A 13,940-nucleotide genomic window follows, 5' to 3' on the forward strand; every position below is an offset into this window, starting at 1 on the left:
TCTCTACTACTTTTGGTTTAGGCTTCTCCTTTTTTCTTTTTTTTTGTTAGTTACATGTGTGCATGGTCTTTTTCAATTATTATTATGATATTTTTTTACTTTATATTATTGGATATTTTTGGATTTATGCAATAAGAATTAGATCATGATGATAAGATCAATTCGTCTTTAAACACATATCACTAAATATTTTTAGTCGTCATATATTACTTGAAAGAGATATCGAGATAACCGGATAAAACGATGTGTTATATATCCGTCCATATGATGGAGACAGCTAGTTTCATAGTTGCTTATATGGGGACATTAGGGATATAGTGCAAGTGCTCATTAGAGAACGAGTTCACTGAATGATCCGCTTACGAAATATTTGATGGTTAATGATACCTTATCGTTAGATAGCGATTTCATAATCTTAGTTGTGTATCTGGTCCTTAGACTTGAGATATCAATAATACTTTGTTTGAGTACTCCGTTCTTTTATACTAGACTTATAAGTTTGGAAGTTCTAAATCTAATACAAATTATCAGTGGGAATGTCAGCCAACCTTACAAAGGCAATTAAATGAATTGAGTATTATGGCGTAGTAGTCTAGTACGTTTGTAGTCGATGAATTGAGTGAATTATTATGAGGATAATAATTCACTAAGTCGGAAGGAGTTCTGATAAGTGCAACTCATGACCAACTCGATATTAGGCTTAGAGGGTTATACATATATGGTGGACAACGTGACGAATATAGGATTGGATATGAGATATCCAATAAGCCTATGTTTTATTGAATCCATTGGGTGAGGCCCAATAGGACTTCGAGTGATTATTGAATGAGGATTCAATATCCATTAAACTATGATAATTGGATAGAGATCCAATACCCATTAAAACATGATCCATTAGGGTAATTAAAGAGGACTCTCTATATATAAAAGTTCGAGCTTAAAAGGATGATAGGTTAGACCTATATTGCCGCCACCTCCTTCAAGAGGACAGCAAGAGGGGACAGTAAGAGGGATGGATCCCTCCTTGGTTGCTGCAATGTGGTGATACACGAACGCAAGAAAAGAACGTAAGGTGCGTCGTTATCGATCCATGAACTAAGATATGTAGATTTGGGGATATACGATTTTCCCTAAGATATATAGATTTGGGGATACGATTTTGTCGCTTTTGAAGTTTTTTACTCTCGATCTTCGCACGATGATTCGATAAATCTATTTTAAAAAATTGATTTCTGATTTTATGGTCTGCTGCATGGTTTCCTAACATTTTCTATTAGAAGGAACAAAGCCTTTGATTTAAAATTTTTATTTTGTTTTTCTAATGGGTTGTGATTCACGGATTACAATATCGTTTGGTACGTTTCCGTTCGGATTTGGTGGATGTACCATGTGATTTACCTATTTCCATATATAACATGTTCTTCTATTAATTCCACTGGCAGCAGCAAAGTCATGAAGCAAAATAATAAGCATACCCATTCCATAGAGAAGAGCTGATACCACAAAGAGATGTAATATATATCAAAGGCAGAGATACAAATACAAAGAAACAAACACTAACTGCAGTTACAAATAAGAGGCAGGCAATGTTGGTCTATAATTTACCAGTCCTTTTCGACATGGTTACTGATTTCAGATGGTGGATGTGTGATCTAAGAGGCTTAAGGAGATTCGTTTCCTGGCAAACCATCTTCATCAAGGTACATGCTTTCTGCCATCTGCCATATCTGAAGTATGTTGTCTTCGGCAACACTGGCAATGACCCAATCCTCACTGGGATTCCAAGAGAAATCTGGTATCTTGCTTGTGTGGCCACCATGGATGAACAGCAATGATGCTGGGCCTTCATCTGCATCTTCTGGCGTTTGTTCGTCGTTGTACCTGTTTGTATATTACAACACTCACAATTTAGTCGAACATCATAAGAGAAGACTTAAATTAGCATACAAGTATCTGATGGATGTGATATCATTAACTAGTTTTAAGCATTTTAAGTCGCATGATTCTAAACCTATCGAGTTAATAGGTCGATTATTTCATCAGACAAAACTATTCAAAGCAAGCATATCACATGACAGTGAATTCAACAAAACATGATGCCACAAGTATACAAAAGCAAAAGGAATTTTAAAGTAACTGTTTATTCTATGTTGTACTTGTCCCGATAGTTTGCAGATGTCAGATAATTGCCAGGAGCCTTGGAAATCCTTTTATTTCTGTATGGAACTTATTTTAAGCTATGGACTGTAAAAATAATTGTCATGAGATAGATGTTCGACTTGCAAGGCAGATGTCAAGCATGACAACATAAAGAGAGTTGAAAAGGCTACAGAGAAATGCTTCGGTGTTGAAGAAAAAAGTAAATCAAATCCTACTTTATTACATCACTGTAATTTTAAAGATATTAAATACCAAGGATAAGTTCTGAATTCAGTTGAATCACATACATCACCTCTACAAACAGAGAGGCTCGGAAACACCTTGACACCCTGTTCAAACGAGAGCAACTTTACCCTAGTCCAAAAGCTTCTCTTCAATCATACATGAAACTTGTAGTGTTTTGTTAAAGCTTAAATACTAATTATTAGATTTCACTACTACAAGGGCTTCTTATATGACTTGAAATCTTATCTTTACTATTTTGAGCTCAATTAAGACTGTATCAACTCAATGACTCAGTGGACATTGACTGAGAAATATGATTGCTTGCACATTTTTGGATCTGAAACCTCCATTGTTTAGAGTAAAAGATTGATCCAACTCCGGCAGCACCTTCTCGTCATGCAATGCACATGAAATATGTGAAACAGAAACTCATCATCCATATGAACTCAAGATTTTGCCAAACTGCTGAGTGCTGAGAAGGCTTGGGCTGGCTATTGCTGGTTATTACCACCTTGGTTTCTTTATCTTTCCCTCTTTTTCTTATAAATGAGTTATGAGGCACTGTAGCTTTACTCCAAAAACTAAAATAAAAAATGACTTTCCCTAAGTAAAATGATAGCACCGAGCCACATATTTAACATAACCTATCAAACAAAAGAAAAGAATAACTCCAATCTAGAAATTTAATACACCATTGATTTATTAATTAAATTTCAGTTAATCCATTAATGCAATGAAGTTTTACAACATTACTTTCCATAAAAACTAGATATTTATGAGAATGATCAAGGGGCCACATGAGCATAACCATCTAATAATGCTACAGAACTTTATGCTCCATTGATTAAGGCCAGCAAACAAAGGAAATCATTAGCAAATTAAACAACCAAAAAATACATCATAACTGCACAAACAAAAGATTCAGTCAAATTGTACAAGGTGAACATTTATCAAAGCCTTCAAAGAATACCTGCTAAGATCCCACACCATGAGCCTCCTACCAATACAAGAAGATGCAAGAATAGTCTCGTTTTTTGTACTCCAACCAACTTGGAAAACTTGCTCTCTAGTCATAATACAACAATGTGAACAACAGTTTAAGATTTCAAGTTTTAACAAGTAGAAGAACTGATTTAAGTAATAACACAGTAAAAGGTGGCTTACTTGTGCCAGTCCAATGTGTATACAGCATTTTCAAGTTTACGAAGGTCAAATAACTTGACAGTTTTATCAGCAGAGCCTGTTGCCACGACCCATTCATTGAAGGGGTTGAATGCCAAGCAGGTAGCCTGCCACAGGACCATGCTTTAAAAGTCAGTCCTCGATTCTTGTGGCTTGCAAGCCCAACTAATTTAATAACTGTGAAATAGATAACAACTGATCTGAGGTAAGAATGTGAAACTGTAATTCTAATTCAAGACAGCAGAAGAAAGAGATTGCATTCACAAAAGGAGGTAGCGCCTCAGACTAAATGGATAATGGTCGTGTCCATCATTAAAGAGATCAGGCATCTGGCAAGGATGAATTTGAATTCAGGCTCATCAAGAAAAAACAACAATCTGTTGTCTCCACAAAACTAATACTACATGCCTTCATCAATTAATGTGCTTAAAGATTGTTTTAATATAGTTTTTAAAAATGCTGAGCAAAATATTTAAGTAATTATTTGCACAACTTCAGACAATATTCAATGCTTGTAAAGTAAAACATTCTTGATGAGGATCCTTGGCAAAAAGAAAGATTAACCAGGATATTGGTTCTAACACAGTGAGAATGTCCGAGATGCAGATTACTAAAGAAATATGAACATGATTAAGAATTTGCAGTCATCTTCATCATCAAACTCTTCCAAATTGTAGGACTGTCTATGTGTGCATTTTTAAGCAAGCAGAACTGAGAAGTTGCAATCATTTATCTTAAGAAACAAGATCTTTTACATGTTTAACATTAAATGGCTGCTCATCTAGCACATTTTTAACATCTCAATTACAACTTAAATTTTGAAAACGACGTACATCAACTGCCATCAAGTAATGAGCATATGAAGTGCCAAGCATAAATTTGAGAAACGGCAGGGAACATGGAAGGCCCCCTACTTGAGCAATATAATTTCAACCGTCGACCAAGTAGCTCTCTAACTCACTTTTGATTGCCAAATCATCTCCTAATCAATCATCTAATATTCAAAACAAAAACAAAGCATAACTTTTATTGGCTTTAAAGCAGCATAACCAACAAATACAAATGTACACAAGCACATAAATATTTCCCTCTCTAATAGGTGAGGATAATTTTAGAAAAATACTGAAATGCATCAATACTGGCATTCATAAAGTCATAAACATTCTTGACTAATGATGAGGACAGATGGAATAAAGATCAAATATCTGAAAATTCATATTTATAATTATTTTAGGTAACATATGAATTTATTAACACAAAACAATAAAATATTTTAGATAGATAATAACGTAAGCAAGGTATGTAATTTCGAATAATACTGTCCGGTATGAGCGGTACGTACTAGTCCGTCAGCGTACCAGTACACAGACCACCCGTTATCGAGCGGAACGAAAATAAAAAATAAAAAATAAAATATATATGAATATTTATATATAAATATTTTATAAAAGGCGACATCGCCTTATATATAAAGAATATATATATATATATATATATATATATATATATATATATACACACACACACACACTGAACGGTATATCGCACACACCGAACGGTATATCGCTTGGTATACAGTTTCGTACCGTACCACGCGAACGTCGAAACTCCGGTACGGTACAAAATTGCATACCTTGAACGTAAGATTACTTGAACTGGATGTATCAACAACAAAAGATAAAGTCCCTAACCAAACATATTATTTATATTCTTGAAAAGGAAAACTTTAAAACAAATATGCAAAGAAAAGGAAAAGATGAGAAAAAAAAAATACAACTCCAAAACAATCAACCAGGTAAAATGTTTCTCGATGACTGTTTGAATTGATATAATTAGATTTAACACTTTGTGACAAATTTCAAAACTAAGAAATCTGGATACAGAAAAGTAAACCATAAATCTAGAAGATTTCAAATTTCAGATAAAATAATGTAGGCATGTGAACATGTTTAAGTAACCGTATCCAGCTCCAACCAAAAAAAAAAAAAGATTTATCTATTGACCCACTTCCCCCATATTCCTGCAACATCAGCTTAGAGTCTGGGCAAGCAGGCCAGTCTGAATCTGTGGAAGAAATAATCAGGACAGGTCCATGGTACAAGAAAAGAGGAGATGGCAGACAATTAAGGCTTTTTTGTTACTTGATAAGTTTTTGCAAAAACGTTTTCAGAGACAAAAAAAAAAACAACCTTACAATGGCATTATCAGCCTCAATTAACCATAAACAATGGGAAGCTAATGATAAAGACGAAAATCAAGCACAATAACCTCCAAAAGAAGTCAGCACATCTGATAGTCTAGGAGAAGTCTTAAACATCTTTGCATTACTCATACAAGGATGTCCCAGGAAAATAACCAGATGGGTTCAGACAATTAACCAGGGTGTCTAAGTAGTCAAATTGCTCATGATGGACAACCAAAGTATACTGAAGTTCATTATACTATGCCCAGAAAAATAATTAACAGAAACAGAATTCTAATTAAAAAAATGTAAACCAATATATTCCAGCCACAAAGAATATAACATATGGAATGTTGCAAGTAAGACTTTCTCGATACTCGAAAATCAGCTTAGATACTCCAGAAAATGATGCCAAAGTTAGAGACAAACAAACTAAATCTATATATGTATTGTATAAGGTTCTCCATCATATTTCAACTTCGGGTATGTCTGGTTCCAAGTGGGAACAGAATAGTGGTGCATCTCTTTGTGCTTGATTTCAAAGACATGATCAAGTTAGTGAAAAAGAGGCCTACATAAATTTGTAAGTGAACAAAAACAATGTTCAAAAGCCACTTCCTGCATACTGCCAAACAAATCAAGTATTGAATTCCATTCATAAAACTCACAGTAGAATGTGGATTCAAGTGACGTTCTACAACATCGATTCAAACATAAAAAATGTGCAGCTTGATTGGGTAAAAACACTATTCTGGCGGCAATTAGAACTCTCTAAATTGGGAAGTAAGCTGAAAAGAGAACTCATGTAAACAGTAAAAAGCAACTTTAGCATTGGTATATGGGTTTAACTCCTCTTCTTGAATAAAACCTGTCTCTCAAACAAAATAAAATTCTTACCCACAGGAATGACACATGTCAACCTGGCCAGTTTTATATATTGATGGAGATGTCACTCATTCACTGCCAGAACTTGACTTTTACTGTTCTTCTCTCCTCTCTTCCTATATTTCTGCCTCCTTTCTCCCTCTCCCTCTCCCTCTTTTTAAGTTCATACCGCTGGCATTGCTATGTCAGCATGGTTATCATACACCATGAACAGGAGAAATAAATCCCAATAACTTCCACGAGCATATCATTACTTGCATATGTAGATGATTATCTAAGGAAAATTTGTGATACTACAAACACATTTGGAATATTTTATGAGCTAGAAAACTAATTTTTTAATTGATTCAGCAAGTGAAGACTTAATGCTACACACAAGAATAAACCATCAAACTGAGCAGATAACAAAACCAAGCATTTTGTAGCCAAGAAATTAAATTGTATGTTGGTAATTTCTGAGAAAAAAAAATCAAGTAGCAGCCTTGTAGATCAATATACTCACATCACCTTGATGAGCAATAACAGATGTAACTGGCTTGTTTCTTGGTGTCCTCACATCCCAATAGCACAGACGACGATCACCACCGACTGAACCAAAATGGTCTTCATGCTTCAAGTGCCAAGCAACATCCTCAACAACACCATCATGTACCTAACATGCAGGGTATAGTAGTAAGCCTAGCAGTCAGCATTCATTGTTAACAGTAGGCCATAACAGAGGTCCTCAATCAAAATAAGTTGGATGTGTTTTTTTGGAGTTCTAAAAATTGGATATATAATTTAATAGACCGCAAAAATGGAAAGCTTCACTAGTTTCATCAGCCACATGTGACCTAGGTTCCTACATATTTATTTGTACCTCCATAATTTATGTTAGTTATCTGTTTTCATGCTTGCTTTGTTTGCCAAGTAAATGAGGTGTGTTATAGAAAAGATACACAGAAGTGAGTTCTAATATAATTAGCCACGTTGACCATATACAGTTGGTGCTCAATGTAATTCCCAGGTCAATGCAGACTTTAGCAAAGAAATATCTAATAGACCAGCTAGTGAGGGAATGAGTTATGAGATCAGATACAGCTCATGCTAACAAAGATCACTGCTCTGACATTTACCCAAGTTGAGAAACCTCAAATAAGAGGAAAGAGATAAGCTTTGTAATAAGGAGCAATTACCATCTCAAACGCATGGATAAGATACTAAGCAAACACTAAAATGAAACAAAAAGTTGCTTAATATGTACTTCTATAACTTGCATCCGATGCTCTTTCAGACATTTATATCAACCAAGCATTGCGACAACTATTTTACTGACAAATTCTTACTTGTGCAGTCTACATCCAAATTACCCAACCCATATGGCCCATATAGCATATTTTAAGTTCCTCTCATCCAAAAAATTTGCTCATAAACAAAATAATCAAAAGGAAAGACGAGTTAAAATATGAAAATAAACTGAACCAAAAAGCAAGCACAGGAAAAAAAAAAAAGTACTTATGAAAACCCTTAAGACTGTCACCTTAAAAATATGAAGAGCATCAAGGGCCTTATTTTCAGGAGTAGCATTAATATCCCACAAGCATATTTGAGCATCATCAGAACCACTCAGCAGATGTCCTTGCTTAAACTGGCTCCAGGATAAACCATATCCTTCAGAGAGATGACCGCTCAACCTCAAATCAGGGTTGCATGCACCATATAATGGAGGTTTTAATGGATGTGTGCTAGAGTCAAAAACATAGACCTCCGCTTTGACTGTCTTTGTTGCAATTATAGAAGGATTTTGTGGCATGTAGCGAGCTCGGTGAACCTCTCCATCATGATTTATTTGCTGAACTATTCGCACCTGGACATAGTCACAAGCATCGCGAGTTAATAGAATCTTAGGACCCTCATGCACCATAGAAGGGATCCTACCATACCAAGTTATCAGATATCCCTTAGGAATAAATCATAATTTTAGATTTCTTGAGACATCTGTTGAGAGCAAACAGTGGTATGCTGTCAATCATGTTACCATAAAAGCATGTATACAGGGTTCAAGAAGAAGCATTGTTAAAGAACTACTATGAAAACTAAGACATACTTAAAAGCATGATCAAACAGATTCTTCAAGACCACTTTCTCAAACAAGAATAAAAAGATATCACGAGGCTTACCAAGATTTAGAGGTCCGTAACCATTGTAAACTTAGACATGTCTTGGAAACCAAAACATTTCAAGTTAAAGAAGAGAAAAGATAACTTTTTTTTTTTGGTTAGCAACGACTTTAACCTAAAGCACGGATAATCACAAGAAGATAAAAGAAGAAGGGACCAAATATTAGGGCCGAGAGGGAAAAAGAGATCGATCGGAAGCAACCTTGCCGCCGGGTCCGCCGAAGCTGTCGGCATCGCCGCGCTCGCCGTCGAACTGGCGGGCGTCGTACTCGGCGTCCTCGAGGGGAAGCCGGACTTCGGCAAGCATGAGGTAATTGGGCTCGTCGTCGGAGGTGTGGGTGCCGAGGATCATCTTCTGGACGGAGTAGTCCTTCCCGGCGGGCTCCTCGCGGCCGGGGAGCCACTGCACGGTGAGGGAAGGCCACTCGAGGGCGTGTGAGATCAGCATGTCGTACAGGAAGGGCGTGTTCTTCTTCCATATCTTGTACTCCTCGTTTATGACCCGCCCCACCATCGCCCCCCGCAACTCTTCCTCCCCCTTCCCCATCACGTCCTCTTGCATCCCCTCCTCTCTCATATATATAGAGAGGAGAGACGGTAGAAGGGTATATAGTTTTGGAAGGGAAGAAAGCAAGATGGTGCCGGGTCGGATCCAAATATGTTCTAAATCCGAATCCGATAATTCTTAAGTGAGAAGCCACGCTCCACAATTACGGCCGCTGATCGGATTCATACCCACACAAAAGCTGACCCGATAAAGTTAGTACAGATCCGTACACAAGATCGACTCTGATTCCGATCCTAACAACATATAAATCATAATCATGTTAGACTAAATGAATATGAATTCAAATTAGATGTCCAATAGATACGGATTAGAATGATTTATTTTGATGAATAATGTGAAATTTTCGTTTCATTTGTGTATTGAGAGTATCAAATCTTGAAAAACTATTACTCACAAATTGATTCAATCAAACTCATAAAATACATGAAAATTTGACAGCATAATTTATAAAGGATTGGAATAACAGATATGATTGTTTGTAATGTGGATAAAGAAACAAAAGTACAATAAATGATAAGAGTAGAAATTGGCCTCTATGTTCTTCCATCTGAAAGCCGAGTTTTCTCTAGACATACTCATCTGCGGAATCCAGTCACAAATCGTTGGATTCCTGCAAAGTCCGATATCATCTTTATGTTGTGGAAGAAGTTCCCCAACTTTATGCTCATTAAATCCGCAAGAAACTCGGATTGCTCATCACCATTTGTCTGTGACAGAAATTTTCACCAAAATGATTCTGATCATGAAACCAAGTTGAAATCTTTTACTACTACCACTAGTTAGAGCACATACAGAACAAACCAAGGAGGAAAACTTATAGCAGATGCATTACCTCGAAAGCAAAGAAACCACCAGATTTGAGTGCCGAGGCAGAGCCTTCACAGAGATGGAGAAGATGATCCATGCCTGCGTCACCTCCATCTAGAGCGAGCTTTGGCTCATGTTGACCGACTTCAGCTTGTAATCCCGGAATATGGCTACTAGGAATATATGGAGGATTACTTACCAAACCCATAAGTTTTCCTTCAACATCTCGCAGAGGTTCAAACCAAGAACCCCGCCTTAACTCAATCTTGTCCTAAATGGAAAGAAGCAATATATTGGGTAAGGACAAAATGATGATATCTTGAAGACAATTATACAGATCAAGATGCAGAGATTTACTGAGAAAATGCATGAATATGCTTAACTTGTGCCTCCAATCATACAAACATAAAAAGCTCTATAATGTTTGCCTCTTAAGCAAATGAACTGGTTTTGCTGCCATGAATCATATTAACATCCAGATCATTGTATTACTACAGACTGGGCTAGTTAAAAACATAAACCATATATGTCGAGAAAAGTAGGAGATTAGAACTTTCTAGTACAGGATATATAATCCTGTGTCCAATGATGCACAGAAACATTGACTAGCATAAAAACTTAGTGTTGCTAGCGCAATCAGCACAAGTTACATATTAGTTTTGGCTGTCTATAACATAAATATACCAGGTTAACATTGGGCAATATGCTAAAATATTGCAAATAGGAAACATATAGTCCAGAGTATAGATCGTCGAGAGAAGCATGATATACTAATTTAAAGAAGATTTACAACAGCTTCCAATTTCGAAAATAACAGCAAAGTTCAATTTCCCAATGAATCATCACAGGCAAATACAATCATAGAGTCCAGCATATAGATTGTCGAGAGAAGTATGATATACTAATTTAAAGAAGATCTAGAACAGCCTCCAATTTCAAAAATAACAGCAAAGTTCAATTTGCCAATGAATCATCACAGGTACAGTCATAGAGTCCAGCGTATAGATTGTAAATAGGAAACATATAATCATAGAGTCCAGCATATAGATTGTCGAGAGAAGTATGATATACTAATTTAAAGAAGATCTAGAACAGCCTCCAATTTCGAAAATAACAGCAAAGTTCAATTTGCCAATGAATCATCACAGGCACAATCATAGAGTCCAGCGTATAGATTGTAAATAGGAAACATATAATCATAGAGTCCAGCGTATAGATTGTCGAGAGAAGTATGATATACTAATTAAGAAGATCTACAACAGCCTCCAATTTCGAAAATAACAGCAAAGTTCAATTTGCCAATGAATCATCACAGGCAAATACACCTCGGTGGATTTGTAAGGCCAGCTGATGAGAAAGAAATATACCTCAACGGTCAGGAGTTTCATGAAATAAGCTGGTCTATCTTCAACATGTTCAACACATCTACCATATAACAAATCTTCCTCAGTTATTAGCATCATGAACCCAATACCCACAATTTTTTATAAGACTAGTTATTTTAGAAAATATATTTTGCAACACTTGAAATAGTGAGCAAATTGCATGCATATAAGGAACATCCATTCGAAAGAAGTATCATCCTTGCTTCGACATATCATTTGAGGCTTTCTTTTTCGCTTCATTTCGAGAAACAGATTACTCCATAAAAACGGTTCCAAATATTATCATTATTCAAAAGTTCCTAAGACATGGAAAAAAGAAAAAGCAACGAACTTTCCTAATTCAACTAGATTGCCAATGATCTATGTTAAAAAATTAGCTGTGCAAGCTTATTTTTTCTGTTATCGTCAGGACAAGGTGAAGAAAAACATAGGAATGACTTCATCATTTAGAATAGCTGAGGAAATGTGGACCACTATACTTTGTTTCCCAAGAAATACATGCAGAGAAAGATCCTGAATTTGGAGCTCTCTACTATGTCATCATTAATGTATGAAACTTGAGACATCAATTAGTCTAAGCTTGATTTCTTCCCAATTCAGTCATCAAAAAATGTTGCATATCCTTATCTTAGGATACCAGTTTGCATCAAACTCCACCCTTTTTTGATAATATCCCCATAATATTTAACGATTAGGGTGTTTGATCAGACATTAGTAGTTCCAGAAATAAAAACAAGATCACATGAATAAAGTGCTGATAGCTAAGACACTTGAAGTAGGAAGAAGAACAAGAAATGTAATACCTGCAAATTCTGTTCACAATGCCATATAAGTTTCAGTCATAAAAAAATCTACCAACTAATTACAGAAGAATTAATCCAAGACTAGCTCATATTGATCTTTCTCCCATAAGATTCTTAATAACTCGATCTTTCTGCTTGATTTAACAGCCAAATGGTGAAAAACAACTTTTTTATGGATTAGGAATCCAAATTCCATACCACAAATGAATGAATAATCAATCTTGAAAAAGCTGACCTTTAACTCATATCTCTCCACGTTAAGCCTTGCGACCTCCAATGCGACCGGACTCAAGTCTGTAGCAAACACTCTCCCTCCCTCCTGCAACATCCTCCCAATTCCCACAGCAATTGCGCCGCTTCCCGTTCCCAAATCGGCCCACAAGCCCTTCTCGAACCCCTCCACCTCCGCGACCAAATCCACCACCATCTCAGTCTCCGGCCTCGGGATCAAAACCCCCTCTTTCACCACCAAGACCAGGTCCCTCCAATGCTCGCACCCCACGATGTACTGGAACGGCCGCCTCTCCTCGATCCTCGCCTTCCACAGGCGGTAGAGCTCCTCCAGCTCGACCCTGAGACGGAGCTCTTCGCCGACGCCGGACTCGGAGGCAGCGGCGACGGTTGCGTCCTCGACCAGCCACGCGAGCTCGCGACGGAGGAGGGCAGCGTCGGGGCCGCCGTCGGAGGCGGAGAGTCGGGGCCCGGCGGCGAGGGCGAGGGATTCTGCCCAACGGCGGAAATCATGGAGGTCGGTGCGAGATGCGGCGAAGGCCGGGGGGCGGAGGAAGAGAGGCGGCCGGTGGTCGGAAGAGAAGAGTGGCGTCGGAGAGAAGGAGGAGGAGGAGCGAGAAGGGATGGAGAGGCGGCGGTGGAGAGAGGAGGCGAGGACGGGCGGGAGCGGCGAGCAGACAGGAAACGGGAATCGTAGAGTCATCTCCACCGTCCAAATGGAAGTTCATGCTTGCGTCCATCGTTAATATCTTGGCTAATTATATATTATTGACGTCTTGGCTAATTATCTATTTACCTTAACAACATTAGTTTTATCAATAAAAATATAAAAATAAAGAGAAAAAATTAACATTCCAGTGGTGACGGACGCTGACATAGTTGCCGAGCAGCTTTTTCATCACTCTACATTTACGTCGGTGCTTTGTCACCGTGGAATCAAAGCCCAAAGTCATCACGGAGATCCATCACTTGTCGAAACAAGACTCGGAGATACGCACCACCCTCGTCAGCACCGTGCCCCTCTTTGCCACCTGCCTCCTCAACCACTACCACCACTCGTCCATAGTGTAGGACAATGTCATCGTTGTCCCCCTTAACCTCTCCATCTCCGCCCGCAAGGCACTCATGTGCACCTCAGGCATCTTCGACACCCTCCGCCTCCTCTCCCTCGCTATCACCAACACACCGTCACAACCCTTTATAATAGTGCCTCCTCTTTGTCCTTCCCTCTCGTGCTCACCTCATTGTCACCGTTGGTGAACCTAGTAAAGAGCGATGAAGACAATGCGGTGGAGGATGTCAAGGAGATGGATGAGACAGAGATAGTCATGAGAGCTCTAGTCAACGAATAAG

General features: G+C 37.8%; 2 protein-coding genes across 7 annotated transcripts; both read right to left on the reverse strand.

The window, feature by feature from the left end:
- Positions 1-1,497: 1,497 nt before the first annotated feature.
- Positions 1,498-9,370, reverse strand: LOC135672916 (WD-40 repeat-containing protein MSI1-like). The gene is made up of 6 exons (XM_065181403.1): positions 8,996-9,370; positions 8,154-8,480; positions 7,137-7,286; positions 3,550-3,674; positions 3,356-3,451; positions 1,498-1,881 (listed from the first exon to the last, which is right to left on the reverse strand). The coding sequence occupies exons 1-6, from the start codon at positions 9,368-9,370 to the stop codon at positions 1,662-1,664; spliced, it is 1,293 nt and encodes a 430-aa protein (XP_065037475.1). The 3' UTR covers positions 1,498-1,661.
- Positions 8,342-13,315, reverse strand: LOC103983736 (uncharacterized). 6 transcript variants are annotated; one of them, XM_018825845.2, is made up of 4 exons: positions 12,592-13,315; positions 10,194-10,439; positions 9,937-10,068; positions 8,342-8,480 (listed from the first exon to the last, which is right to left on the reverse strand). In XM_018825845.2, the coding sequence occupies exons 1-3, from the start codon at positions 13,288-13,290 to the stop codon at positions 9,937-9,939; spliced, it is 1,077 nt and encodes a 358-aa protein (XP_018681390.2). In that variant the 5' UTR covers positions 13,291-13,315; the 3' UTR covers positions 8,342-8,480. The 6 variants fall into 6 exon arrangements, 5 of the variants coding, with proteins under 5 accessions (XP_018681390.2, XP_065037476.1, XP_018681392.2 ...); XR_010513170.1 differs by lacking the exon at positions 8,342-8,480 and adding an exon at positions 9,479-9,594 and having other exon boundaries at positions 9,937-10,097; XM_065181404.1 differs by lacking the exon at positions 8,342-8,480 and adding an exon at positions 9,479-9,594.
- Positions 13,316-13,940: the final 625 nt, after the last annotated feature.

The sequence above is a fragment of the Musa acuminata genome, chromosome BXJ1-5 (assembly GCF_036884655.1).
Source record: "Musa acuminata AAA Group cultivar baxijiao chromosome BXJ1-5, Cavendish_Baxijiao_AAA, whole genome shotgun sequence".
NCBI lineage: Eukaryota > Viridiplantae > Streptophyta > Magnoliopsida > Zingiberales > Musaceae > Musa > Musa acuminata.

Bases quoted from the DNA above. Each gene is read 5' to 3' on its own strand.
- LOC135672916 (XM_065181403.1), bottom strand. From the start codon at position 9,370: ATGAGAGAGGAGGGGATGCAAGAGGACGTGATGGGGAAGGGGGAGGAA. The intron at 7,287-8,153 runs GTGACAGTCTTA...CCTGCATGTTAG, and splicing joins ATGCTCTTCATATTTTTAAG to GTACATGATGGTGTTGTTGA. The intron at 3,452-3,549 runs GTAAGCCACCTT...TATTATGACTAG, and splicing joins TACACATTGGACTGGCACAA to AGAGCAAGTTTTCCAAGTTG.
- LOC103983736 (XM_018825845.2), bottom strand. From the start codon at position 13,290: ATGACTCTACGATTCCCGTTTCCTGTCTGCTCGCCGCTCCCGCCCGTC. The intron at 10,440-12,591 runs GTCAGCTTTTTC...CTTTCCATTTAG, and splicing joins TGGAGAGATATGAGTTAAAG to GACAAGATTGAGTTAAGGCG. The intron at 10,069-10,193 runs GTAATGCATCTG...TTTCTGTCACAG, and splicing joins GTGGTTTCTTTGCTTTCGAG to ACAAATGGTGATGAGCAATC.